The 26,774-nt window shown below is 42.9% G+C and overlaps 4 protein-coding genes and 1 long non-coding RNA gene across 6 annotated transcripts in view; 3 read left to right on the forward strand and 2 right to left on the reverse strand.

Annotated features, from left to right (window-relative positions):
• Positions 1 to 1,632: 1,632 nt before the first annotated feature.
• On the reverse strand, positions 1,633 to 3,300 carry LOC143508737 (uncharacterized). The gene is made up of 3 exons (XR_013129443.1): positions 3,081 to 3,300; positions 2,314 to 2,500; positions 1,633 to 2,095 (listed from the first exon to the last, which is right to left on the reverse strand). It is a non-coding gene; the product is annotated as an uncharacterized LOC143508737 (long non-coding RNA).
• A 4,311-nt stretch (positions 3,301 to 7,611) lies between these two features.
• LOC143484402 (uncharacterized) overlaps positions 7,612 to 26,774 on the reverse strand; it is a 161,693-nt gene continuing 142,530 nt past the window's right edge. The window contains exons 17-39 of one of the 2 annotated variants that reach the window (XM_076983106.1): positions 24,733 to 24,858; positions 24,337 to 24,463; positions 23,794 to 23,962; positions 23,619 to 23,708; positions 23,283 to 23,400; positions 22,981 to 23,086; positions 22,438 to 22,673; positions 21,782 to 21,940; positions 21,384 to 21,510; positions 20,842 to 21,010; positions 20,667 to 20,756; positions 20,408 to 20,502; positions 20,008 to 20,058; positions 19,363 to 19,741; positions 19,075 to 19,251; positions 18,640 to 18,751; positions 17,918 to 18,015; positions 17,567 to 17,737; positions 16,951 to 17,156; positions 16,306 to 16,387; positions 15,639 to 15,963; positions 12,986 to 13,167; positions 7,612 to 8,249 (exon numbers count right to left, since the gene is read on the reverse strand). In XM_076983106.1, coding sequence (XP_076839221.1) covers positions 18,645 to 18,751; positions 19,075 to 19,251; positions 19,363 to 19,741; positions 20,008 to 20,058; positions 20,408 to 20,502; positions 20,667 to 20,756; positions 20,842 to 21,010; positions 21,384 to 21,510; positions 21,782 to 21,940; positions 22,438 to 22,673; positions 22,981 to 23,086; positions 23,283 to 23,400; positions 23,619 to 23,708; positions 23,794 to 23,962; positions 24,337 to 24,463; positions 24,733 to 24,858 — 2,326 coding nt within the window. In that variant the 3' untranslated portion in view covers positions 7,612 to 8,249; positions 12,986 to 13,167; positions 15,639 to 15,963; ... (3 more) ...; positions 17,918 to 18,015; positions 18,640 to 18,644. Of the gene's footprint in view, positions 8,250 to 12,985; positions 13,168 to 14,960; positions 15,964 to 16,305; positions 16,388 to 16,950; positions 17,157 to 17,566; positions 17,738 to 17,917; positions 18,016 to 18,639; positions 18,752 to 19,074; positions 19,252 to 19,362; positions 19,742 to 20,007; positions 20,059 to 20,407; positions 20,503 to 20,666; positions 20,757 to 20,841; positions 21,011 to 21,383; positions 21,511 to 21,781; positions 21,941 to 22,437; positions 22,674 to 22,980; positions 23,087 to 23,282; positions 23,401 to 23,618; positions 23,709 to 23,793; positions 23,963 to 24,336; positions 24,464 to 24,732; positions 24,859 to 26,774 lie in introns of those variants that run through there. The other variant, XM_076983099.1, reaches the window with a different exon arrangement.
• LOC143488678 (uncharacterized) lies at positions 8,887 to 9,991 on the forward strand. The gene is made up of 5 exons (XM_076987530.1): positions 8,887 to 8,900; positions 8,992 to 9,216; positions 9,307 to 9,465; positions 9,566 to 9,695; positions 9,830 to 9,991. Exons 1-5 carry the CDS (start codon positions 8,887 to 8,889, stop codon positions 9,989 to 9,991), a joined length of 690 nt encoding a protein of 229 aa, XP_076843645.1.
• On the forward strand, positions 10,168 to 11,060 carry LOC143488822 (uncharacterized). The gene is made up of 4 exons (XM_076987749.1): positions 10,168 to 10,220; positions 10,357 to 10,555; positions 10,683 to 10,805; positions 10,905 to 11,060. The coding sequence occupies exons 2-4, from the start codon at positions 10,427 to 10,429 to the stop codon at positions 11,058 to 11,060; spliced, it is 408 nt and encodes a 135-aa protein (XP_076843864.1). The 5' UTR covers positions 10,168 to 10,220; positions 10,357 to 10,426.
• Positions 11,301 to 12,385, forward strand: LOC143508738 (uncharacterized). Its single transcript, XM_076997380.1, has 3 exons — positions 11,301 to 11,399; positions 11,487 to 11,683; positions 11,801 to 12,385. Exons 1-3 carry the CDS (start codon positions 11,335 to 11,337, stop codon positions 11,923 to 11,925), a joined length of 387 nt encoding a protein of 128 aa, XP_076853495.1. The 5' UTR covers positions 11,301 to 11,334; the 3' UTR covers positions 11,926 to 12,385.

Below are 26,774 nucleotides of genomic sequence, written 5' to 3' on the forward strand. Positions count from 1 at the left end.
ACTGAACGTTTAATGAAAACAAACAAACACGTGAAGCTCCGTGCGGAGTGCAAACAGACAACACACCTCTCACACAGGCACGAAACTTTAGACAAAGACGAGCACAAGACACTGCGCGAACGCACATTAAATAGGTGAATAACACAAACCCTCGTGATCTCGAGACAAGGCACAGGTGCGACTACGAACACGCTCACGAACAACCCACACCCACGGAAGTACATACATGGGCATAACGACACGCAGACGACATAGTGGCACGCCCACAGGGAAGGGTCCGGAGCTGTGACCGTGACAGATGTAGTACAAGTGACAAACTATTTTTAAAAAATCATACATTGCATAAAATTATATCACCATTAATAGGTTAAAAGCAGGAATGCTTAGATGTATACTAATTTATAGCTATAGAAAATTATATATGCTGTTTCAGTGTGCCTAAAAATACACCATTCAAGTGTGTGGATTATAGTTCTACTGTAAATTAAACATAGAAGTTATTTTTGTTGTATAGTCAAAGTCAAATTTATTTATATAGCTTTCACAACACATGTCACAAAGCAGCTTTACAATCGTATGGGTCCAGATCCCTAATGAACAAGCCAAGGCGACAGTGGCAAGGAAAAACTCCCTATGGTGGTGGGGATTAGGAAGAAACCTTGGGAGGACCAAGACTCAAAAGGGAACCCATCCACCATTGGGCGGCTCGTTAGCACAAGTCCGTGGTGCGCAGGCTGGTTCTACAGATAATGTTTAAGGTCCTTGTTCCCTGGCCAAGTAGTCACAGTCTCTTTGGTGTAGATGGTGAGCCTCAGGTAGGAGCATCAGCACGTCCTCTTGCATATAGTGTCATTAGCGTGCACACACACAGGATGTGGAAAATTTATCTTATTATTTGAGTGTTTGGAGTTGATTTAAATGCTTTAGCTAATATTACTGTCATTTAATTACTCTCGCATAAGACCCAAAAACAAACACAAAAAGCAAGAACAAATGTTCAATATAACTCACAAGCACTTAGAGTTGTGCTATAGTCCTCCCTGAGGCCGGTCTGCAAAACCACACCCACTCAAAGGGGGCGTAAGCTCTGGCTGGGACTGGCTGGGACTGGAAGGCTCAGGTGGTAGTGGGTTGTGACCAGAGCCGTATAGAGAGAGAGAGTCGCGACAACGGAAGTTCAAAACGCTTGATGGTCACGTGATTCACGGAGGCTTCAGATAGTTCCAGGAAGTTCAATTTGAGCGCATAAACACAGAGACAGAACTGCGATTTGAGGATTATTGTGAACATATAACGACCAACTTTAGGCTAATTTTAGAGCACATTGCTGTTTAATGCTTTGATTGTTTTATAATTGTTATATATTACGTTCATTTATATATTTAGAGGGACAGGAAGGGGTGAGAAATTCAGTTGAGATTAATTTTCTAACATTCATGGTAATTTCTGTAATCCCATGGTATTGGTGACCTAAGTAATCTAAATGACTATTGTACATTTTCTGACAGAAGGAAATTTTTCTTTGACTTCATTGTGCAGAAATATGCTTTAAAAGGGTACATTAAAACACATTACATTTACATCCAGACAGTATATGACATATTAAAATACATAGATAAATTATATATATCTTGTCTTTTTAATACACACTTATTTACAGCAATTAATTCATTAAATAAATCTCTAATAATCTCAAATATGAATATCATGTCAAGCAGTTTTTCTGGGTCCTTTCCTCCGTGTTGTTTGTGTAGTGTCCACCATGGTTTGCTGTGTTGCATGGGGATGCTCCAATCGAGCAAAAATGTATGGTTTCCCCACTGATACTGAGAGGAGAAAAAAATGGTTGTCTCAACTAAGCAGGAGCAATCTTACCCTCACTAAAGATTACAACAGCAAATATATATGTGAGGTAATCATCAAACACTGCATTTGCACTTTTCACAATAAACACACTATTGGAAAGCTTAATGCCTGATTTATTAAAATACAGAATAGTGAACAAAAAAAAAATCTAAGACTCCAGACAGACTCGGGTGCAGGGTGAGGGTGCTATCTAGTTGCAGGCTCCATTGAATCCCCTATGGTTCTTTGGCTTAAAGAGAGATAGGAGAAAAATACAGTAGAAAATGATTATTATGAGTATTGATGTGATATGAATTTGAACTTGTTGCACATCCTTGGTTGTTTTTTATACGTGTAATGAGTGTATACGTATCCAGTAAGTGTTCTCTAATACTGTGTATTCACCCACTATGGAATATGTATATGGGTAGACAAAACTGAGTTGTCATGTGTGAGGAGTAAACTCACATCACTCTGCAGGCACATTTTGAGGCAGACCAGTTCATCAAAACCAAACAGGGCAAGACTAGGCTGAGAGCAGATGCTGTTCCCACCATATTTGTGCATCGCCCCCCGCACTCAGAAAGAGGAAGCCCCCTGCACTACGATGCACCACTGGACCTGTAAAGACAGGGCCCATAGCTGCTGATCACAGCTATAGTGTTGACACAGGTATAATAAGTATGAACTCCTAATAATTATATTATTTCTTTAAGTGATAGAATATTTAAAACTTAATCACACTAAATAGTATACGTCTTTTATATCCAGCAGTTTCAAAAACTGAGGAAATACGTTAATAAAATAAAAAATAAATAAATAAAACGAAATAAAAAGGAAAATAAAATAAATAAAAGGATAAATAAATAAAATAAAAGGAAATAAAACGTTAGCTGGTACTCCAAAATGGATATCTTCATTTTACCTCCTCGACCCAACTCACTCTACAATCACACTCAAATGTTATATTTAACCAATACTTAGCTACCCCGCAAAAACATCGCGTTTAGGTGAAATGGCATTAAGAGAGGAATTTACAATTAATAGGCTGTCGGTCGTTAATGTGAAATCTCGCTAACCGTATTCGCGTTGTCTTAGCATAGATTTAGTTCCCTAAATCTGCTTATTAGGAGGTGGATAATTCACTAAAATGCTTTAATTCACATTTTAATGCACATGCTAATTTGATTCTGATGTCCTTATAATACACAATCTGATTTTTTAAGCGTACTAACCTGTAAAAGTGTATCACAGATGGTCCACTGCTCCAGTTTGACTGCGCTGCTCGTATTTGCTGCTAACTTCCGGGAACTATTGACAGGCTCCACGATCCGCCATTGCTGTAAAAAAACTGGTCCATTGGAGTGAACGGAGTTGACGCGACTCTCTCTCTTTAATAGGGCTCTGGTTGTGACCTGCTCTCGGGCAGGTAGAGGACCATCTCTAGTAGAGACACCAGCACATTGAATTCAAAGGCGATCAGCTCCATCCTCAAAATGAATGGTTATTGTGGGGCTCGTAAAAGCAACCTTACAGAAAAGGCTGTTTAATACACATCATTAAATATTGCATTCCTGCGGACATCAAATTCTTGACATTCAATAGACTGAAAATGCTATCTTGTATAGCTACAATACAATGCTACATAGGGTGACCATATTTTTGTTTGGGAAAACCGGGGGGGGGGGGGGGCCGAACGTAAGTTGTTGGTTCTCCGCCAGTTGAGTATGATGAGGCTCAACTGATGAGGCTCAGGGATTCCGTGTCATACAGCGCCGTGCTCAGGGTCCTAGTGCCTGTAGAATTAATGGCCCGATTAACGTAATTTAAAAACCAGGACATTTCCACAGTTTTAAAAAATATCCCGGGACAGGACGTGAAATACGGACATGTCCCGGGAAATACGGATGTTTGGTCACCCTAATGCTACACATTAACTATAATGTCCTGTTCAAACTCTTGAACAATGTCATGTTCAAGCTCCTCTTGATTACAACAGTAGTTCATCTCCTTACACACTGGCTCTTCTCTCAACATCCACAGCACATAATGATGTGTTTTCCTGTGTGATACTAATGTCATTCATTGCTGTGAACTGAACACACACACACACACACACATTTATGTATGTATGTATTATGTAAGCATGTGTACTGATTCCTTCTCCTAGCAGGTTCCTCATGCAGCTCTTTGATTGGTCCTTTCTGTCTGGTCTGCACTCACGCCCATCAGCTGTTTGTCCTCTTGTTTCTGCAGGTCGCTGTTGCTCTTGGTGGCCAGCAGGGGGCAGGCGGCGCCACCAGCTTGTGGTTGGCCTTGATCAGACGGCCTGCAACACAACCTCACAGGACTGAAATGTCTGGTTAACTCTAATTTTTGTGACTTAACTGGATGTGTAGGCTATTCTATATGAAGCACATATCTCTACATTCAACAAGGGTTATTTTAAGGGCAGTATGATTTTGGTAAGGCCAACACAGATAAGTCACAAAAAAAAAAAACCAAAACAGACATTTCAATCCTGTGAGGTAGTGACTATAACTATATAGATATTTAGACATAATACTGCTTTAATACTGCGAAGTCATGTGGTCAGAGGTGAACTTCAGTATAGCCAGTGTGTATTTTATTTAAAATAATTGTGGCGAGGTGTAGAGGGGAACTCATCCCTCCATGAGACTTGGAAGGGGTAGAAGTGGTTGTGGTAGCAGGTGAGACGGCAGACAGCAGATGACATATTCTGCAATTCTTGAGTAACACGAGAGTAAACGATAGGAACAGCTTAGCATGCAAACAGGGAAATGTAGGCAATGCTTCACAGTGACTGCAAAGTAGTGTTGGTGGTGCTTGGTTCAGGTGGACGTGACCTGGTATCTTGAGACCCCTTAGAATCCTGGGTGTGTGTGCGAGCATGCGTGCGCATGTGTGCGCATGTGTGTGTGTGTGTGTGTGTGTGTGTGTGTGTGTGTGTGTGTGTGTGTGTGTGTGTGTAGAAATTGCTGATGTCTGAAGACTTAATTTGGCAGCAAAGTCACAACTCTGTTGACTCCAGAAGGAATGTGGAAGCTTATGGAGGTTTAAACCTTCTGAGCTTACTGTGTGTGGGTTTGTGTTTCCAGGCTTTCTCTGCGCAAAAAAGACTGAAGAAGAAGAAGAAGAAGAACAACAACAACAACAAGGACATCTATGATGATGAAGACTCACACTTTGAGTCTGTGAATCTGGTGAGGCAGTAAATGGGTTAGTGTCACTCACTAGGCCTAAAGAAATCGGCTTTTAGGAATCACCAGTAGATTACTGTTTGAAGACCTGAGAGACCTGACTGGAACATATCTAACCATCATTTCACTGAGGTAAAGAGGAGCAAGACCATGAAGACATTTAAAAACCATGACTAGAACCTTAAAATCTATTCTAAAACTGACAGGTAACCAGTGCAGTGAGTGGAGTGTAGGTGTAATATGATCTCTCTTTTTCTCTCTCTCTCTTTTTTAACATCGCAGTCGATGCAAAGTACAACACGACCCTCTGTGCCCAGTGCTATCTGGTGTGCCGTGCAGCACGTGAGCACGTCTCCACTCATGTTTGCCGGTGTTACACCGAAATCTGACCATGTGAGCACAAGGATCGTTGTTGCACATCATCTGTGTGTTCGTTGTTGAGAAAGAAATGTGCTGTTACAGTATAGTGTTGTCACATTCTGATAACGTAGGTAATCATAGTTTATTATAAATAATTATAAAACATAGAGGCCTAAATCACATATCCCTTGTGCAGGCTGACACAATTAAACATTTCCCTGCTGGAAAAAACATCTAAAGCTGGTTAAACTGGCTGACCAGCTGCACCAGTGTAAGCTGTTTTGGAACCATGTAGCTGGTAACTGGTTAAACAATCCAAAGCCAGCTGTTAGCTTGTTCATACGTGGTAGCTTGATTATATCTTGTAGCTGGTTTATAGCTGGTTGTACCATCTTAAACCATCTGGTAGCTGGTTTGTGGTTTGACTGTCTAAAACCAGCATGTACCAGGTATTCTGTAATCGGAATCAGAATCAGAATCTGGCTTTATTGGCCAAGTATGCTCACGCATACAAGGAATTTATGTTTGGTTACAGTAGCTCCCAGTGTACAAAAACCAACAATAACATTACAGAAGTAAAAACATTAACTCACACATGAAACACACACACAAAACATAAATTTTTTAGATACACATACATTGTACACAGTGTACAGAGTTGTATATATACAACATATTGTATATATGAGGTGCAGACTGAATTAGATAGATAAGTTAAACTGAATTAAAATAAGGCATATAAATATGGGAACAGGATAATTACTGGCAGGGGCAATAAGTACAGTGTATTCTTATGCACCATCACCAGATAATAAAGTGCAGTACAGGAGGTGAACAGGGTGAGAGGGACGAGCTGGATGGATTGTACGTAACGGTCTTGTGTGTATGTGACAGACTGTATCCTGTATGTTTTGTTTTAGTGTTCAGCTGTTCATGAGAGTGATGGCAAGTGGGAAGAAGCTTCTCTTTAGTCTGGTGGTCTTAGTCTTCGGTTGTCTAAAACGCCGTCCTGGAAGACGATGGAACAGGTGGTGTCCAGGCTGTGAAGCATCAGACACAATGTTCTCTGCACGTTTCCTGGTTCTGGAGGTGAGTAGATCTGGCAGGGTGGGTAGTGTCACTCCGATGGTCCTCTCTGCAGACCTGATGATGCGCTGCAGTCGGTGGGTGTCGTGTTTGGTAGCTGAGCTGCCCCACACTGTGATGGATGCAGTGAGGACAGACTCAATGGTGGCGGTGTAGAACTGCACCATCAGCTCCTGGGGCAGGTTGAACTTCCTCAGCTGACGCAGGAAGTACAGTCTCTGCTGAGCTTTCTTGATGATGGTGCTAATGTTGTACTCCCATTTCAGGTCCATTTCAGGAGATTGTTGTAGGAGTCCACAGCCATCACAGTACTGTCCAGGATGGTGAGTGCTGGAAGAGTTGGGGGGCTTCTCCTGAAGTCCACTCTCATCTCCACTGTTTTTGCTGTGTTCAGCTCCAGGTTGTTGTATTTGCTCCAGAGGACCACATGCTCAACAGCCCGTCTGTAAGCAGACTCATCGCTGTCCCGGATGAGACCAATGACCGTCAAATTGTCTGCAAACTTCAGGATTTGGACTGAGGGGTCAGTGGAGGTACAGTGAGAAGAGCAGAGGGGAGAGAACACAACCTTGTGGAGCTCCTGTGCTGGTGGTGCTGGTTCCTGAGGTGATCTTTCCCAGCCTCACCTCTCTGCTAGTGAAGAAGCTGGTGATCCACTGGCAGGTGGAGGCTGGCACACTGAGTTGGGTCAGTTTGGTGTGTAGATGTCCGGGGATGATCGTGTTGAACGCAGAGCTGAAGTCCAAGAACAGAACTCTTGCGTATGTACTTGGATGGTCAAGGTGCTGGAGGATGTGGTGAAGACCCATGTTCACTGCATCGTCCACCGACCTGTTGGCTCGATAAGCGAAATGCAGGGGGTCTAGCTGGGGGTTGGTGATCTCCTTCAAGTGAGTGAGAACCAGCCTCTCGAAGGATTTCAGGACCACAGAGGTCAGTGCAACGGGTCTGTAGTCGTTCAGTCCTGTGATGGTGGGCTTTTTGGGGATGGGTATAATTGTGGATCGTTTGAAGCACGACGGTACGACACACAGCTCCAGTGATTTGTTGAAGATCTCTGTGAAGACAGGAGCCAGCTGGTCTGCACAGATCCTCAGACAGGAGGGTGACACTCCGTATGGGCCTTCCTCACTCTTTGTTTTTTGACGTCTCCTTCACAGATCTTCAGGGCAGGCTGGATGGGTGGCTGAGAGTCAGGGGGGTATGAATTGGTGCTGTCCGGTTGGGTGGAGCTGGGCTTTTCAAACCTGCAGTGGAAGCTGTTGAGGTCATCAGCCAGTTGACGACCCCCCATTGTCTGGTGGGGGATTCTTTTGTAGCCTGAGAGACTGTGCAGGCATCTCCAGACGGCTGATGGCTCGTTAGTGGACATCAGTCTGCTCAGCTTGGTGGAGTAGCTCTTCTTAGCAGCTCTGATCTCTCTGTTGAGTGTGTTCCTTGCCTTGTTGTAGAGCGCCCGGTCCCCGCTCTTAAATGCTTCCTCTTTAGACCGGCGCAGCTGCTTCGGTTTGGCGTTGAACCAGGGCTTGTCACTGTCATCTTATGTGAGTCCTGGTTGGAACACAGATGTCCTCACAGAAGCTGATGTAGGACGTCACTGTGTCAGTGTATTCGTCCAGGCTGCTTGTAGCGTCGTCAAACACACACCAGTCTGTTGACTCCATGCAGTCCTGAAGACTTTCTTTTGCCTCACTGGTCCACTTCTTTACAATACTAACCTCAGGATTGAGCATCTGTCTGTAGGTTGGGAGAAGATGGACCATAGAGTGGTCAGATAGGCCCAGAGCAGCTCGGGGAACAGAGCCATATGCCCCCTTTAAGAAGTTTAGCAGTAGTATTAGGGAAGGAACAATTTTTAATGTAATTATAAATACAGCAGAAATGTAAGTAACTGCAGTAAGTAAGTATGTAAGTAACTTAGATAAATTAAAATGCAATGCAGATGGACTGGGGCCATTTTGATTCCTGCCTTTTAGTATGTAAATTAGGATGCAGCTAACGATACCTGTTGTTCCTCTTCAGGCCATTAACAGAGGGTGTCACCTTGAGGCAGTGGGGAGGCCTTATTTAAGAGGCCACACAGAGAGTCCACTTCATAACCAGTGGATTGTCAGGACCAGGTCACTCTACTCCACTGGACTTCTTGAGATTCTTCTGCTGCAGATTGCTTTGCTAGTTGACTTTGCCTGACCGGAAACAGGATTTTCTACAGGTTTTTTACATTGATTTTATTACTGTTTCTGAACTTTTTTGGTTTGTTTGCTTTTGCAATTTGTCTACTTCCTTGTGCTACAGGTAACATCCAAGAGGGTCCACTCCACGTCCTACCACAGCTGTTTTGACTCTGTAGAGCTCTGCACCTGATTAAATTAGGATGGCTTCTGATGCGTAAGTACAGTCTGCTTATTTATCTGTATCAAACTATATTGTTACCATTAGTATTAGTTGGGGCACTGATGATTTTCTTTCTCCCACATAGCCAAGCTTGCCATAGGACCTTCCTCCTGTGTACTTTGTGCAAGAAGACCCACTGGAGTCTTTCGGTGCACCTGAGGAGGAACTGCATGAAGAACGCCTCAGAGACAGACTTTGCGAGGGCAGTGGAGACGGCCAAGACAGAAGCAAACAACCTCCTGCGCAACGGCCGTGTATGGGACTACGACCTCATAAAGAGGATCGTGTCCAGTCCCACTCCTGTTGACGGGTACTGTACAATAGTATTACATTTAAAGGTCTTTGTTGTCAGCCTATTTGTACTTGTATGATTTATAATTGCCGTGTGTGTTTGTTGTAGACTGATTGAGGAGCTTCAGGTCAGGGGGAATGTCGTGCTGAACATCCCCCCCATCCCAGATCCCACCCCTGCCATCCCTGATCTTCCATCCGCCGCTGATCCCGTCGCCGGAGCGTCCGATACGGCCAGCAGCAGCAGCTCTGGGGAGCTCTACCAGTGGTGAGTGTTTCATGGTTTCACGTACTCTGCTTGCACTTCACATAGCAATGCCCATGTGTCGTAGGCAATATATTTAATTATGTTTTGGTTTGCTTTTCAGCCCTGCTGATGTTAATCAGGGGACATCGTTGAGGGAGCGGATGTCAGCGGCCGGCTTATATAAGAAGCACTCCAATGACCATCCTCTCCTCTGTGCATTTGCCACGTACCTGAGAAAAGAGTTGGGAAATGTAAACTCCAAACAGGAGATAAGAACATTCTCAATACAAATGTATTACTGCATTTATACAATTAATAAATCTTGATTCAATAAGACCACGGCACATTTCAGACTAAAGAGCCCACACTCTTTGCTTTGTTCCAGGTGGACAACGTAGCACGCTTCCTGTTTTTCATGGACCACAGGGAGCCCAACTTGTTTTTTGTAAGACAGCCAGAGAAGACACGGCAGTACTTGTCCGACCTCGCAGGAGCTGGTCTGACTAAGCAGACCGTGCAGAACTATGTCAAGAGCATCAAACGGTAAGCAGTGTGTTGTTCCCACTGGTAGTGTATGCTGCAGTGCAGGGCTTTTGTAATCACAGGGGCTGATTCTCATCCTGTTTCATTTCAGCTTCTTGAACTTCCACGTGGGATTCACTGACATAATGTTCAGTGACAGAGCTGCATGCAGACTGCAAGAACTTCCTGTTGTTTCTTGGGCACGTACAGGCCTCAACCCAGAAGCAAGTCAGTAAGGAGGTGACAAGGAAACGGTTAGCATCTTTATACCACACCCAATTTATATTTACAGATCTTATGTCGTAGTAAGGATGGAAAGATGTAAGTGAATCGTACATAAAGTTAAAGTGCACTTTTTTTTTCTTCTTTCAACAGCTTTGAAATTCTCAGCGAGGGTTGCGTCCCTCTTGAGAAGTGCGTGGCAGTGTTGGAGGCAGCCAAGGCCGACTTCTTGAATGCAATGGAGATACTGATTGCGTCTGAGCCCAAGGAGCTGTCAACCAAACAGTCTCAGCTGATACTCTACTACCTGGAGGCACTACTGATTCTGCGCCACCTTCAGCGACCGGGTGTAGTCGAGCACATGACTGTAAGTGTTAGCATTAAAAACACGGGCCTTTTGTTTTGTGGGTTTTTTTTAAATATATATATATTTGCCTCGTTACAGTTTTTAATTAGCCTCATGCTTAACTAAGAATCTTTCCCTCCTCTTGTAGGTTAAAGAATGGATGCTGCGGAGAGTCTCTGGGCAAGGTGGCCATGTTGTGGTGGGTGTTAAGGAGCACAAGAACGCTGCCACACAGGTTGCCACCTTTGCCCTCTCCCAGGAGGAGGAGATGGTAAGATGCTCAGCACTGGTTTAATTCTGGTAAAAATGTTAATTATGTGAATGTGTCCTTGCATTTGATATGAAATTAACTGCTTTCCTGTTTCCACAGTGGTTCGATGCCTATTTCACGGAGATGCGCCCGGTCTTCTTGGGGAAGAAGAGGAAGCACATGGATGGAGCTGATGAGGAGACATTTTTCATCTCCTCAACGGGGAATCCGATTCACAATGCATCGAATGACCTGGCACGGCTGCATGATAAGTAAGTGAAACAAATAAACCTGTCTTCTTTCAAATACAGTTTTATTATTATTATTTTTTTTAGTATTCTTTTTTTAACACCATACATATATGTGTGTGTTGGATGTGGAATTAATGAGCACATTACCCCTATGTTGCAGATACAACATGGAGAAGGTCACCAGCCAGGTGGCGCGGCGGTCATTTGCATCGGCCACAAAGCTCCTGTCAGACAGCGACAAATCCATGGTAGCAGACTACCTGACCCACAGCACGGCCACTGCAGAACGTCACAACCGCATGAAGGTGCCTGAGAATGTGGTGTCAGCGAGTCTGGTCCTGCAGCAGCTTACCGGTGGTTCAGAGTGAGTGCTTGTTCAAGTCTCCACTATAGTATGGTCTCCAATTGTAGTGATTTTGCCTATACTCATCATCTATCTTGTTCCTTGTAGATCAGAGAACAGACGTGGCCGCCCTCAGCTGGATGACCAGGCGGCATACGATTTGCTCGTCCGGGCACATCCGGTGACCGTCGATGGTGTGCCTCCGAAGCGGTCGGTGCGGACTGCGATGACGCAACTGCACGAGCGCTACTGTTATGACCGCTGGCGCTGTGAACAGCTACAGATGCGCATCCAGCATGTGCTAGGTGAGTTATCTGAACCCCAACACCAGGGCCCAACACAACCCCAACCGCATGTCATGCATTTTATGCACACTATTTGACTTATGCTTGAGCTGACACGTGTTTTTCTTTTCTTCACAGAACACTTTGGCCGGCGGCAGCCATCGGAGTCGTGTGCGCCGATGGCTGGGCAAGCAGGGGTGGAAGGTGAACGTCCCCGATGCCACACAGATTCTACAACAGTGGAAGCCCGCTGGCCAAGTTGACGCCGCCTTGGACTCCACCACAATACAGAAGATGACCAGGACCCAAAAGTGGAAAGGCCTGGTCGTCCTGGAAACTCCCGGGAAAGGACGTGGAGTGTTCACGTCCAGGAGGTTCCGACAGGGAGAGGTGGTGTGTGACTACCATGGGACAGTGGTGTCACGTCAGGAGGGTCTGCGTATACACAAGAACACTGGAGAACTGGACAGTGGATACATGTTCTTCTTTACAGACAAGTCAGGTCAGGCAAAGTGCGTGGATGCACACGAGGAGACCTGTCCTTGCCATCCGGAGATGACCACCTTTGGACGCCTGATTAATCATTCGAGCAAGAAGGCGAACATTAGGCCAAGGCTTTACCATGTGGACGGCAACGATATTGTTCTCTTTTTGGCTCTCCGGGACATTGCAGTGAACGAGGAACTCTTATTTGACTATTGAGTCCAAAGAAAATCGTTTGCTGGAGAAGGCCTGGACTTGGTGTGGCTCTGATCCTCCTGAGGGGGAAAAAATGTAAATAATGTGATGTTTGTTTTATGCTTTTATGTATGCGTAATTTTCTTGAACATTAAAAAAATTAAACTTATGTTTTATTCTTAGAATACCGTGTCTCCCCAAGGTGCACCTTGCCCCCGCCACACACAGTAGGATTATAGGCATGGGTGATCCACCCTGTACAAATGACCACTTTGTGCATTAAAATACCCAGGCCCAAGAGGCCTCTCACCTCACATCATGCCCAGAGGTGTGCCCCTTAAGTTTAGTATTAGGGAAGGAACAATATTATTTAAACATAAAGACTGACCTCCTGCTCTTTCATTATCTTCATCACTGTATTTTTAAGAAGTTTAGCAGTAGTATTAGGGAAGGAACAATTTTTAATGTAATTATAAATACAGCAGAAATGTAAGTAACTGAAGTAAGTATGTAAGTAACTTAGATAAATTAAAATGCAATGCAGATTGACTGGGGCCATTTTGATTCCTGCCTTTTAGTATGTAAATTAGGATGCAGCTAACGATACCTATTGTTCCTCTTCAGGCCATTAACAGAGGGTGTCACCTTGAGGCAGTGGGGAGGCCTTATTTAAGAGGCCACACAGAGAGTCCACTTCATAACCAGTTTCTGGATTGTCAAGACCAGGTCACTCTACTCCACTGAGAACGGACTTCATCTGACTTCTTGAGATTCTTCTGCTGCAGAACGATGCCGGAACGCAAACAGCGGCATGAGACAAGGGGTCACTGGGGGCAAAAATGTCACCGGATCACACACAAAACGCAACGCTTATGCACACAAATGTCAAAATAACAAGCCAATTTGTATATATAAATTACTTTTAAATTATTTACATGTGTTTTATAAGTGTTTTAAGTGCAGAAGTGCATTTTAAGTGCATGTTCAAGTACTATAGCCTAAATTCCAGCACTTTCAAATCTGAAACAAAGCAACATTAAAATTCATCAGGTAAATGTTCCTTCCCCTGTTTTTGGGTGTTTCTTTATACTACCACATCATATCATTTCAGACAACACTGCATAGAATGTGACGCGGCTAGTATAAACACCTCCACCCTTCGCGGAGGTTTGCGCGAGTTGTGCGGAGTCGCGCGCTACGGTCACTCTCGAAAGTATAACTAGCTTTATAGGGGAGACGCGGAAAGGCATCGCTAAAAGGGAGAGCTCTTATGTGATTTAGGAAGCCTGAATGTGGATCTTGTGTTTAAAAAATCTCTTTTATAGAATTACAGTTGCAATCAAAAATATTCAACCCCCCAAAGATATTAAGGATTTATCAATATAAGTTTTTTCAAGATTCTGCTTTGGATGACTTCTTCATGGGTTGAGTGATACATAAAATCAGAACAGAAAATGCATGATATAATATTTGTGTGTAACAGTATATTTTGTAAAGATTTCATCACACCTAAAGGGCCTTGGGTATAAGAAGATTTCCAAAAAATATAACATCCCAAGGGACACCATTGGGAGCATTATAAGGAAGTTTAAAACTTATGGAACAGCTGCAAACCTGCCTGGCTGTGGAAGAAAGCCCAAAATTTCATCAAGGGTCCTTAGCAACTTAGTCAGGACAACTAAGAAAAACCCCTGTGTGAGTGCAAGACACCTACAGGATGACCTGATGAAGGCTGGAACAAGTGCTTCAGTAGCTACTATAAGACGTGCGCTGAATAAAAGAGGACTTCATGGCCGGACTCTAAGACACACTCCACTCTTAACCACAAGGAGCATCAAAAGTCAACTAGAATATGCCAGGAGGAATTTGGATAAGGCTACAGAGTTTTGGGAGACAGTTCTATGGACTGATGAAACCAAACTGGAACTGTTTGGACATATGGATCAACGGTATGTCTGGCGTGCGAAAGGCCAGGTTTATGACCAGAAGAATACCATCCCCACACTCAAGCATGGAGGTGGGTCATTGATGATGTGGGGCTGTTTTTCTGCAGCAGGAAATGGCAATCTTGATTGTGTACCTAGCATCATGGATTCTCAGAAATACCAGGCCATTTTAAAGAGGAACGTGATGCCATCTGTTGACAAATTAAACCTTGGCAATCATTGGACCTTCCAGCAAGACAATGATTCCAAGCACACCTTCAAGTCAACCAAAGCTTGGTTGAGAAAAAGATCCTGGAATGTCCTGGAGTGGCCTTCTCAGTCCCCAGATCTAAACCTGACTGAAAATCTTTGGTGGGATTTAAAGAAGGCAGTTGCAGCACGGAAGCCATCAAACATCACTGAACTAGAGGCTTTTGCATGTGAAGAATGGGCCAAGATTCCAATTGAGAGGTGTAAGAAGCTTGTTAGTACTTACCAAAAACGTTTGTTGGAAGTTATAAAAGCTAAAGAATGCTCCACAAAGTATTGAAGCAGGGGGTTGAATAATAGTGCACATGCACATGTGTACAAAGAGTTACATTTTTCATTTGAACTTCAAAGTTAAGTCAACTTCTGTTGTCAAAATAACTCCAATATGTATGAATAAATACTACTTGTTGCTTAATGTGGTTTTTTTTGTCATTTATTGTCATTGTCTTTCATCCACATCTCTATAATGTCTTTGGAGGTGAGGGGGTTGAATATTTCTGATTGCAACTGTATTTGTTCAATTAATTGGTTCAATGCAGACAGATTTCTTCATAACTTATAATTAGTAGGCTTGAAAGTTACTGGAGTGAGGCAGACAGTTCCCGGAACGCACCCTTCAAAATTAAAGAGCTCCCGGATCCTGTTCCGGCAGGATCCGGCTCAAATTAAGCCCTGGCTATAGAATACAAAAGTAATTTTATGAATCATAGCTTTTTCATTTTTTAAGACTCCTCATTGAAAAGTCACATTACACATACCAAACAACAAAAAGACTATAGATCCTTGTTCCTTTTGCATGTGATAAATTACATTCTGCACAGTTACCTCAGGATATGTCAACAGAAAATAATCATAGAACAATATATATCTATAGTCACCATGACAACAGTTATCATGATAAGTGTTAGTATTTCAAAGTGCAAAAAGAGCAGAGCTCCTAGGCATGTTAAACCTGATGTGATTCACTAAAATCTGTGCTGCTTATTTAAAAGGACTTCTAAGTTTAAGGATTTAGCTTTCTGCTAATTCAAAATGTTAAAAACGTTTGACTTTCTTCCTCTCTCTTTCATTTAGAGTGCAGGCACAGTAAGAAATGCACAAACATCTCCATCTTCAAGTAGAATCCATGTTGGGCTTTATTTTGGTCTGGAGGTCTGGCTGGCAGCTCTGAGGTGATCGGGAGGTTCTTCACAAACTCCTTTAGGCTCTTGCGGATATTGGAAGGTTGGGAAGCAGCTCAGTTCAGCAGCGCCGGGCCCATGTGATCAGGAAGGGCTTGGCACAGGTGGACAGTGGCCCCTCTCACGCTTCCACCCCTCCCGTGGACCGTACCACTGTTGCTGGAGGTCCCCAGGAGCTACCAGAGCAGAGGAAGCACCTTCTGTTCAACCAGTTGTGGCTTGCAGGGGTAGAGTTCCCTAACCAGCTCTATAAAAAGAACATTTAAAAGGAACAAAGATAAATAAATCAACCCTGGACAGCACTGGGTTATTACAGAAGCATTTTTTTTACCTAGAAAGTGACAGTATTTGGTAAATGTGGTAACTCTCTGGAATGATTATTATTATCAATATTATAAATATTATTAATTAATATAGGAATTATAGTATTTCTGGTAAATCTTTTATCTTTTTTTATCTCTGCCATCTCTTAGCATATCAGTGGAATGACTTTCTGAAAGAATTGTTTTTTGATAAATGTATTTGAATTTGTAAAATATTTCTGTATACACAACCACAAAACATTAGATATTGTATATTGTTTACTTACCTGCAACTTTATCAACAAGATCCACTTTAGCTTTTCCACTGAGAAATTGAGCCTTTGTGCAAAACGGTTGAAGTAGTGTTATCTGAAAAAATATATATCAAGGACAGTGTTGGTCAAGTTCAGCAATATTTACAGTATGGTAATTCTTTTTAGAAACGTGTCCTGCTTTATCAAAACAACTAATTATTCACATAAAATGTTACACTTTAACTAAATATATATGAACAGTATCTGATAGGAGCACAAAGCTCTGTTTGCAAATGGTCATTTGGAACGCATATGCATAATTATTTGAGTGAATAGGCAGAACAAAAGAGCCTAAGCACATCCACTGTAAACTCCATTATTTAACTATCTGCTGTCAGATAGTGCAAGATCTCCTGTCAGTCTTACAGAAATATTTTTTTCTTTATATTGGACTGTGCCTTAATATGAAAGGAGATTTCCATTTGATCTGCACCACAAACATCGAGCCAAAGAGCAAGAACATTTTTTTACTGATTTGTGTGAACCTTTCCCCAACCTAGCAACCTTTCATCGAAAGATACAAAGGTAAAACAGAACACAATCATTGTTGTTGTTGTTTTTCTAAAGCCCAGTGTCATGTGTCCTTCAAGATGTTTTTAAAGAGAGAAAAAAACCCACCAAGGTTATTGATGAGAGCTTGAATGGCACCTCTTGTTGCCATGTAGATGGCGTTATTCTTGGAGTTGAGGTGATTGTCCACTATAGCTGGGACTAAGATGTAGACCACTTGGACCAGGTTGTCTCTGAGCAGTGTGATTATCTTCTGTAAGGCCTCCAAGGCATAGAGGTTAACCTTGCAGTCGTGCTTTGAAAGCATCAAATACCTGTAGCAGAGGAAGAGAGGTATAGAGCAAGCCGCCCATGCATTCATCAGACACTCACCATATCAGTGCCACTAAGCCCTGGAGCTGATTTGATTTCAAGCCCTTTCATTTCAACCAACTGATTTTTCAAGTCATTCACTTGGATTCTTTGGTTTAATGCAATTTCAAGGATACACTTGGGTGAAATCTTCACATACATTGTAAAACAAGCTCACGCTAACAATGAACATGACTGCCCTCCACTGTAATAGTTAAAACTGTTGTAATATTTTCTACTCTGGAGCATCTGAGCTTTTGACATTTCTTCAGATGTGCCAGCATTTAATGTTCTCCAACGTATGACCCCCCATACAGATCACTTCTGAAAGCTGCTGAAAACATTAAAAATCAATTCAGTTCAAATGTGTTACCAGGAACATGTTGCCCATGACCATATATGGGTTGTCCTCGCAGTCGGCCACCAGCTGATCAATGCCCTTGATGGGCTCCCTGAAGTCTTTTGAACCCAGCAGGTCTTGAGCTGCTTGACGTACTCTGTCTTGTCTGCAATGCTGTGGATGTGTGCTCTGCTGCCGTCTTTGCTGAACACACACAAGAGAGAAAACACAAGGATTGGGTTATAGTGTCCAAACAGAAAATGAACAAGGCTGCAATCAAATTAAACCAACATCAACACCATCAAAAATTGCAAACATCAAAGCAGTTCCAATCAGGATGCACTTTTTTTTGTTGTTGTTTTGATTAACTGTTTAAATATTCACCTGCTGGCAAACTGAGGAGGAGGTGCGCATGACTCCACAGCTGGGATAGAGTGCCTGCCTCGAGCTGAAGGAGTATCTTGAGGCATCTCACCCAGACCCTAAAGCCACATCAACATCATGGAGTGATGATATTGAAGTCCACATGTTGTTTCATACTTTGATTCTATCCCAAAAGATAGCCGGTTCATTTTGAACTATGCTCTGTCCTTTAACTACTGGGTCTGGGACTACACTGTGCATGCCTTACTGTAAATACAATGTGTGGTGCCACGCAGTGCCCTGTACTTTATTATTTGTTTACAATCAATGTCTACCATCACAGTTTAGATGGTTTTTTTATTGCAGTCTGTTTCACCTAAACGTTTTGTGAATAAGTTTGTTTAGTGAGTTAACATGGGGCATAGTGCTGAATGGGATAAAAAATCCTCATCATGTATCCAAACATGAATCGCCATCTTGGATTTCAGAGTGGATACACCTTGGATATTTTCGATTAATAAGTACTACATATAAGCATATACCACTTATAGCATTCAATTGTTATATAGTACACTATGCCTGACCCAGATTTTTCTGGTCCATAAGCAACAACTTGATAAGCTCATCCAATATTACACTGCACCTTGCATATTACTCAATATCAGTGGCCCAGACTATGTAATTTTGCACTGGTGGCTGTCCTCTAGTCTCATGCCCAGTTCCATGTACACTCCCTGTCTAACCTGACTTAGTTCTGAAGACCTTCCAAAAACCACTGATGTGCCAGGACATCCTCGAGCACAGGACGTTTTTCAGGGTCCTTTTGCAGACACCATGTTATCAGATGGCGGCAGTCTGTGTGTGTAGCAACGGGATTAGTTGAGAAAGAAAATCAGTTACCATCTGAAACTTCTGATCTGACTGTTCTAATGGCTTATTCAACGTTTTTAAATGACAGAACTGTACAGAAACATCCATCACTAACAAAAAAGACTGAACAAGTCTTTTTATAATTTTAAGACGGTTACAAAATGTTGTATTGCCAATTCTCCATTCTTCATTAGTCCATTTGATCAATCTGTGGTTGTGTATTACATTACCAGATGAAATAATTACATAAATTATCATTTTGCAATTTAGACTTTCAAGTTATCTTGAAGATGCTTCTGCCTTTTCACCTCTGGATGGGTTTCCCTTGAAGCACAGGTGTGCCTCAACAATGTCTTCCTTCTTCTGAAAGGGCACATGTCCACAGATAATACTGTAGAGGAGCACACCCAGACTCCAGATGGTGGCTTGACGGCCCTCATACGCCCTGTCAACCAGCCATTCAGGTGGGCAGTATACCATGGTTCCTGAGACAACGAGAGAGAATCATCAGTAACAAAATAACAAGTTTATAATAGTCTCTAATTTGATCCCATTTTTTAACTTAAGGTGCACATTTCATTCCTATGGTGAATAACCTTCAAAGCGCCTGTAGGGTTCGGTCTTAAGCAGATCGCCACAACCAAAGTCGATCAACTTGACGTCAAGGGTGTCCGTGTTGACCAGAAGGTTCTCTTCCTTGATGTCTCTATGCAGAACTCCTCGGTCACGGCAGTGAAGGACAGCCTGAACCACCTGACGCATGATCCGTCGTGCCAGTGGCTCAGGCAGTTGGCGTTGGTACAAGTCTAAGAAGCCAAACAGGTCCATGCAGGGGACGGGTCGCTCCAGAATCAAGATGAAGCAGTAGCGGTACTCATACCAATCTAGGAGCTTCACAATATGCTGACAACGAGGTGGCCTGCACACCATCTTCATTAAAGCCACCTCTAGGGGGAGACTGCGAGTTTTGCCGGGCTAAAATTAAGGAACACATGGTTAGTGTAGGTTTGAAGTTTTATAGTGGAATTATGGTTAGCAGGATAACACGAAAGGGATCTGGATTGGTACCAATCATTAGATGAAACATGAATCTAAAAAGTTAACTGTTTTCCATTCGTGTTGGGAGGAGTCACTGAATGGAAAATTAAAAGCTTTGCGTTTATAGTCCCTTTGCAGTTTTACCCATCTAAAAAGTTCCAGACATTGTTACAATATTACATAAGTAAAGATATTGGACTTACAACAGTGATGAACCGTTCTTCGTGATGCTTTGGCACATATTTAATGGCGATCTGGTCACATAAAAAACACAGGAAGTAAAGTTGTTTACACAAAACAGTCAGTACATTTAACATATCTAAGGGCTTGCAGATGGTAGCCACAGCTTCTCAGGTAACACATAAATCTGGAGTCTGATAAATACTCATCCACAGATTATCAAGCTTATCACATTGTATAATCAGGATCTTTGTGTTCAAAAAGTGGTAAAAGGTCAAGGTACATTAGATTTGACCACTTGATTGCCATGTGAATAACAAAGGCTCTCTAGGGAAAACTCATCGCTCCTTTCAAAGTTCTAATCACAATCTAAAATAGAAATTAGGTCCCACAATCATTCTTGTATTGTGTGCTGATGCTCACCTGTTTTCCATCAGCCTTGCGGACTCCTGCATACACTGCGCCGTATCCTCCTGAGCCTAGGAGATCTCCCACAGTGTAGCGTGAAGTGAAGCTCACTACATGAAACAAAAACAAGTTACATCCTTGTAACTGCAAAACATTATTCAACATGGGGAACTAGATTTAAAACATTGTTGTGTAATGCAGTGTTAACAGCAAAACAATTTACGTGTAAGCTCAGTGATCACACATGAAGCGCTGAAGAGCAGGCAACACTCACCAGAACTGTTTGAAAGGGACGGATGTGCTGTGATCAGTCTGGTAGCTCGTCTGCTAGTCTGGGCTGGAACATTACTGTTCAGCTGCAGGTCTGATGGGAAGGAGGTTCACGGGTAAGCGGTAAGGTAAAGTTCTCAGGAAACAGGAGGGGAGCGTTTGCCGAGGTCAGCCGTTACCTTTCAGAGGTGCCGCGTCGTCTGGGCTCACGTCCCTCACCGTGTGCCTAAGGCTGCGCTTCACTAGCTGCGTGTTGTGACGCTCCACCTGTGCGGCTGGAGCTTCTTGCTGCTCCAGACGAGGCTGATGCATCTTATCTCTTGAAATCCTAGACACCTTTGTCCTCTCCTGGGAATACACACGTACAATCACCACAAAATATGGAGTGATGATATTGAAGTCCACATGTTGCTTCATACTTTGATTTTATCCCAAAGGTTTCAAGCCGGATTATTTTGAACTATGCTCTGTCCTTTAACTACTGGGTCTGGGACTACACTGTGCATGCCTTACTGTAAATACAATGTGTGGTGCCACGCACTGCACTGTACTTTAGTATTTGTTTACAATATATGTCTACCATCACAGTTTAGATGGTTTTTTAATTGCAGTTTGTATCACCTAAACGTTTTGTGAATAAGTTTGTTTAGTGAGTTAACATGGGGCATAGTGCTGAATGGGATAAAAAATCCTCATCATGTATCCAAACATGAAATGCTACCTTGGATTTCAGAGTGTGGACAGTGTCCCTGATGGTTGCCAGGTCTTTGGCAGGGATGTACTTTTCCACCATCTTATCAAAGTCGTGGTGGGAGGACAGGAACAGCAGCATACGCTGGCCCAAGCGCCTGAGACGAGGAACAGACCCCAAAACAGGAGAGAACCATGAGTGAGGGACCCATGACTCAGAGCATACCGACCATTTATCTTACCAGGGCACAATTTTACAAGGACGTCTGTGTGTAGAATACACGGTAGTGCTTCTATTACTCTACAATTTAGCAGCATTTGCTGACTTCAGAGTATCAGAATAGGAGACTGAAAGAATCAGGAAAAGATTACTTTATCTGGGAAACTGAATAAGCTTTGTAGAATCCATGTTCTGATCCCAGTACTAACCTGGTTTCTTGGGAAGAGTCCTGTGCCAACTTGGAGACTGCAGGAATAATTCGCGCTGTGACGTTTTTCGCCCCAGACAATAATCGGCCAGCACCAATCTTCTCTACCAAAGTAGCCAAGTGCTGAGCAGTACACTTTCTTACTGCAGCATTCAGATGACTTTTGAAAAAAACAGAAGGAAAAAAATTAGGGCATTCAAAAAAAGAAGGCAATAACTATTAATCCATCCAATCAATGTACACAGTACAACTTTTAGCTTCTATAAAGAAACTTAATACCCTTATGTATGATCTAAGTGCACAATCAAATGATCATATTCTATTTGATGGCTTAGTTTGCACCAGTTAGTGTCCATCTGTATTTTTAAACAGAAAATGTTTGTATTTCCTCTGTGAGCTAGCTAACTAGCCTATTCTTTAAGCAGTGTGAAGGGCAGTTTGGATCAGCAGAGCGGAGATGGAACGCAATAAAAAGAATATCTAAGAGGATAAATAACTAAAAATATTGATATAGGCAAGGGCAATATTTTGAAAGAACAATGGAGAAGTAAAAACAGGAGCAAAGAACAGCAGCCAAAATCAGTGCTGTGTTAGCTTCTTGTGACTGTTGTTGCTATCTGAAAGCCACAGTTTAAAGCTCACTGCAGGCTAACTGACCAGAGTCCTCCAGCGAGAAGGGCGTTCATGCTCCGAATGGGGGTGCAGTTCTGCACCATGCTGTCCAGAGCTGTGTCCACGTCCTGCCTGATGAAGGCATTGGACTCCGCTGCTTTGTGGAGGAGGACCTTAGCTGTAGCCGCCACTTCCTGGTCCATTCCTTTCTGCAGGCTGGAGTACAACTCCCTCAAGGACACCACCGCCATGCGGGACACGCGAGAGCGAAGGTTCCGCACCTGCAGGAAAGACGACGTTCCAGCTCGTTTTAGCCACATTCAACACTGCCACCACCATCTTAATAAGTATAATCCACCACTGCAATGCGTTATGTAGGCGGAAATACCTTAATCACTAATTACAGTTAGATATACCATTTGAATTTCAATTAGATGAGAAATGTTTTTATAAAAAAGGAATTTCAAAGTACTATGCTAACTCTGACTTGACTTTGTCAGCAACATCACCTGTAATGTGTACATGCTGATGGTGTCTGCCAATTTTAGAATTCAGAGAGATACACAGTCAGCAAATCTAGTGGCTTACCTCTTGAATAAGAACAGTGCAGACATCATGAAGCCTGCTGCCAAGCACATCAGAGTGATGGTGAGCCAATCTACGGATTAACATCAACCCTTCAATTTTCTTCTCCCTGTATGAAGATATTGGACATAGACACACACTGTAACCATCGGCTACTGAAAGAAAAAATGCTACAAGAAAAGGGACAAAGAGGAAAAAACTTCACTAAATACATGCATACTTACCATATATGCAGAACACCATAAATGACTTGCTGTTTAACCTGCCCTAACCAAATGCTTCAGAATTTTGCAGGTGTGACTTACCAGTCATCAGATCTAAGCAGACTGAAGCTCTGAGCGAGAGCAAGATCTGGTTTGGAGAAGGGCCGTAAAGTCTGCTGCTCGTGGGGATCCTTCCTGGGAGATCCTGGTTTGAGTTCATCTAGAGAGGAATACCAGAACCCAAACAAACTGACTAGGACTTTTAGGGCTACCAGCTCAACTTTGGTTCAAATCAGCTTGAAGACTGACTGCAAAACATTATTTAACATGGAGAACTAGATTTAAAACATTGTTGTGTAATGCAGTGTTAACAGCAAAGCAATTTACGTGCAAGCACAGTGATCACACATGAAGCGCTGAAGAGCAGGCAACACTCACCAGAACTGTTTGAAAGGGACGGACGTGCTCTGATCAGTCTGGTAGCTCGTCTGCTAGTCTGGGCTGGAACATTACTGTTCAGCTGCAGGTCTGATGGGAAGGAGGTTCACGGGTAAGCGGTAAGGTTAGGTTCTCAGGAAACAGGAGGGGAGCGTTTGCCGAGGTCAGCCGTTACCTTTCAGAGGTGCCGCGTCGTCTGGGCTCACGTCCCTCACCGTGTGCCTAAGGCTGCGCTTCATTCGCTGCGTGTTGTGACGCTCCACCTGTGCGGCTGGAGCTTCTTGCTGCTCCAGACGAGGCTGACGCGTCTTATATCTTGGAATCCTAGACACCTTTGTCCTCTCCTGGGAATACACACGTACGAATCACCACAAAATATGGAGTGGTGATATTGAAGTCCACATGTTGCTTCATACTTTGATTTTATCCCAAAGGTTTCAAGCCGGTTCATTTTGAACTATGCTCTGTCCTTTAACTACTGGGTCTGGGACTACACTGTGCATGCCTTACTGTAAATACAATGTGTGGTGCCACGCACTGCCCTGTACTTTAGTATTTGTTTACAATATATGTCTACCATCACAGTTTAGATGGTTTTTTTATTGCAGTCTGTATCACCTAAACGTTTTGTGAATAAGTTTGTTTAGTGAGTTAACATGGGGCATAGTGCTGAATGGGATAAAAAATCCTCATCATGTATCCAAACATGAAATGCCACCTTGGATTTCAGAGTGTGGACAGTGTTCCTGATGGTTGCCAGGTCTTTGGCAGGGATGTACTTTTCCACCATCTTATCAAAGTCGTGGTGGGAGGACAGGAACAGCAGCATACGCCGGCCCAAGCGCCTGAGACGAGGAACAGACCCCAATACAGGAGAGAACCGTGAGTGAGCGACCCGTGACTCACAGCACACCAACCATTTATCTTACCAGGGCCCAATTTTACAAGGACGTCTGTGTCTAGAAAACACGATAGTGCTTCTATTACTCTACAATTTAACAGCATTTGCTGACTTCAGAGTATCACACTAGGAGACTAAAAGAATGAGCAAAAGATTAATATCTGGGAAACTGAATAAGCTTTGTAGAATTCTTGTTCTGATCCCAGTACTAACCTGGTTTCTTGGGAAGAGTCCTGTGCCAACTTGGAGACTGCAGGAATAATTCGCTCTGCACCAATCTTCTCTACCAAAGTAGCCAAGTGCTGAGCAGTACACTTTCTTACTGCAGCATTCAGATGACTTTTGAGGAAAACAGAAGGAAAAAAATTAGGGCATTTAAAAAAGAAGGTAATAACTATTAATCCATCCAATCAATGTATACAGTACAACTTTTAGCTTCTATAAAGAAACTTAATACCCTTATGTATGATCTAAGTGCACAATCAAATGATCATATTCTATTTGATGGCTTAGTTTGCACCAGTTAGTTTACATCTGTATTTTTTTAACAGAAAATGTTTGTATGTCCTGTGAGTTAGCAAACTAGCCTATTCTTTAAGCGGTGTGAAGGGCAGTTTGGATCAGCAGAGCGGAGATGGAACGCAATAAAAATAATATTTAACAGGATAAATAACTACAAATATTGATATAGGCCAGGGCAATATTTTGAAAGAACAATGGAGAAGTAAAAACAGCAGCAAAGAACAGCAGCCAAAATCAGTGCTGTGTTAGCTTCTTGTGACTGTTGTTGCTATCTGAAAGCCACAGTTTAAAGCTCACTGCAGGCTAACTGACCAGAGGCCTCCAGCGAGAAGGGCGTTCATGCTTCGAATGGGGGTGCAGTTCTGCACCATGCTGTCCAGAGCTGTGTCCACGTCCTGCCTGATGAAGCCATTGGACTCCGCTGCTTTGTGGAGGAGGACCTTAGCTGTAGTCTCCACTTCCTGGTCCATTCCTTTCTGCAGGCTGGAGTACAACTCCCTCAAGGACACCACCGCCATGCGGGACACGGCAGAGCGCAGGTGCAGCACCTGCAGGAAACACGACGTTCCAGCTCATTTTAGCCACATTCAACACTGCCACCGCCATCGTAATAAGTATAATCCACCACTGCAATATGTTATGTAGGCGGAAATACCTTAATCACTAATTACAGTTAGCTATGCCATCTGAATTTCAATTAGATGAGAAATGTTTTTATAAAAAAGGAATTTTAAAGTACTATGCTAACCCTGACTTGACTTTGTCAGCAACATCACCTGTAATGTGTACATGCTGATGGTGTCTGCCAATTTTAGAATTCAGACCAATACACAGTCAGCAAATCTAGTGGCTTACCTCTTGAATAACAACAATGCAGACCTCATGAAGCCTGCTGGTAAGCACACCAGAGTGATGCTGAGCCAATCTACGGATTAACATCAACCCTTCAATTTTCTTCTCCCTGTATGAAGATATTGGACATAGACACACACTGTAACCATCGGCTATTGCAAGAAAAAAATGCTACAAGAAAAGGGACAAAGAGGAAAAAACTTCACTAAATACATGCATACTTACCATATATGCAGAACACCATAAATGACTTGCTGTTTAACCTGCCCTAACCAAATGCTTCAGAATTTTGCAGGTGTGACTTACCAGTCATCAGAGCTAAGCAGACTGAAGCTCCGAGCGAGAGCGAGGTCTGGTTTGGAGAAGGGCTGTAAAGTCTGCTGCTCGTGGGGATCCTTCCGGGGAGTTCCTGGCGTGAATTCATCTAGAGAGGGATACCAGAACCCAAATAAACTGACTAGGACTTTTAGGGCTACCAGCTCAACTTTGGTTCAAATCAGCTTGAAGACTGACTGCAAAACATTATTCAACATGGAGAACTAGATTTAAAACATTGTGTTGTGTAATGCAGTGTTAACAGCAAACCAATTCCAACCTCTGCCAATTACTCCTTCAGACATGTCAAAAATCTCAAATATAACTACTGGTTTCATAGTGGTTTCTTCATGGTGCAGAAAAACAATGTTCATGGGTGCAGGCATAGCAATGTACAAGAGGATCAGCAGGGCCTTTTTGTTTGTAGTATAGGGCTTTCAAAGCAGTTTTTACTTTTTTAACTTTTTTGTTGTTGTTGGTGCAGCAAATGGTTTGGATGCCATTTCCAGGAGAGCAAAAGAGTGAGCTCACCTTTGGCAGGCCTGAAGGCACGGAGAGGCTCTCGG

The sequence above is a fragment of the Brachyhypopomus gauderio genome, chromosome 2, assembly GCF_052324685.1.
Source record: "Brachyhypopomus gauderio isolate BG-103 chromosome 2, BGAUD_0.2, whole genome shotgun sequence".
Lineage (NCBI taxonomy): Eukaryota > Metazoa > Chordata > Actinopteri > Gymnotiformes > Hypopomidae > Brachyhypopomus > Brachyhypopomus gauderio.

Coding starts and splice junctions, on each gene's coding strand:
- LOC143488678 (XM_076987530.1), top strand. Junction 9,466..9,565: donor TCTGGGGAGCTCTACCAGTG/GTGAGTGTTTCA, acceptor TTTGCTTTTCAG/CCCTGCTGATGTTAATCAGG. Junction 9,696..9,829: donor TGAGAAAAGAGTTGGGAAAT/GTAAACTCCAAA, acceptor GCTTTGTTCCAG/GTGGACAACGTAGCACGCTT.
- LOC143488822 (XM_076987749.1), top strand. CDS start 10,427: ATGGAGATACTGATTGCGTCTGAGCCCAAGGAGCTGTCAACCAAACAG. Junction 10,556..10,682: donor GTGTAGTCGAGCACATGACT/GTAAGTGTTAGC, acceptor CTCCTCTTGTAG/GTTAAAGAATGGATGCTGCG. Junction 10,806..10,904: donor TCTCCCAGGAGGAGGAGATG/GTAAGATGCTCA, acceptor CTGTTTCCACAG/TGGTTCGATGCCTATTTCAC.
- LOC143508738 (XM_076997380.1), top strand. CDS start 11,335: ATGAAGGTGCCTGAGAATGTGGTGTCAGCGAGTCTGGTCCTGCAGCAG. Junction 11,400..11,486: donor CAGCTTACCGGTGGTTCAGA/GTGAGTGCTTGT, acceptor TGTTCCTTGTAG/ATCAGAGAACAGACGTGGCC. Junction 11,684..11,800: donor GCGCATCCAGCATGTGCTAG/GTGAGTTATCTG, acceptor TTTTCTTCACAG/AACACTTTGGCCGGCGGCAG.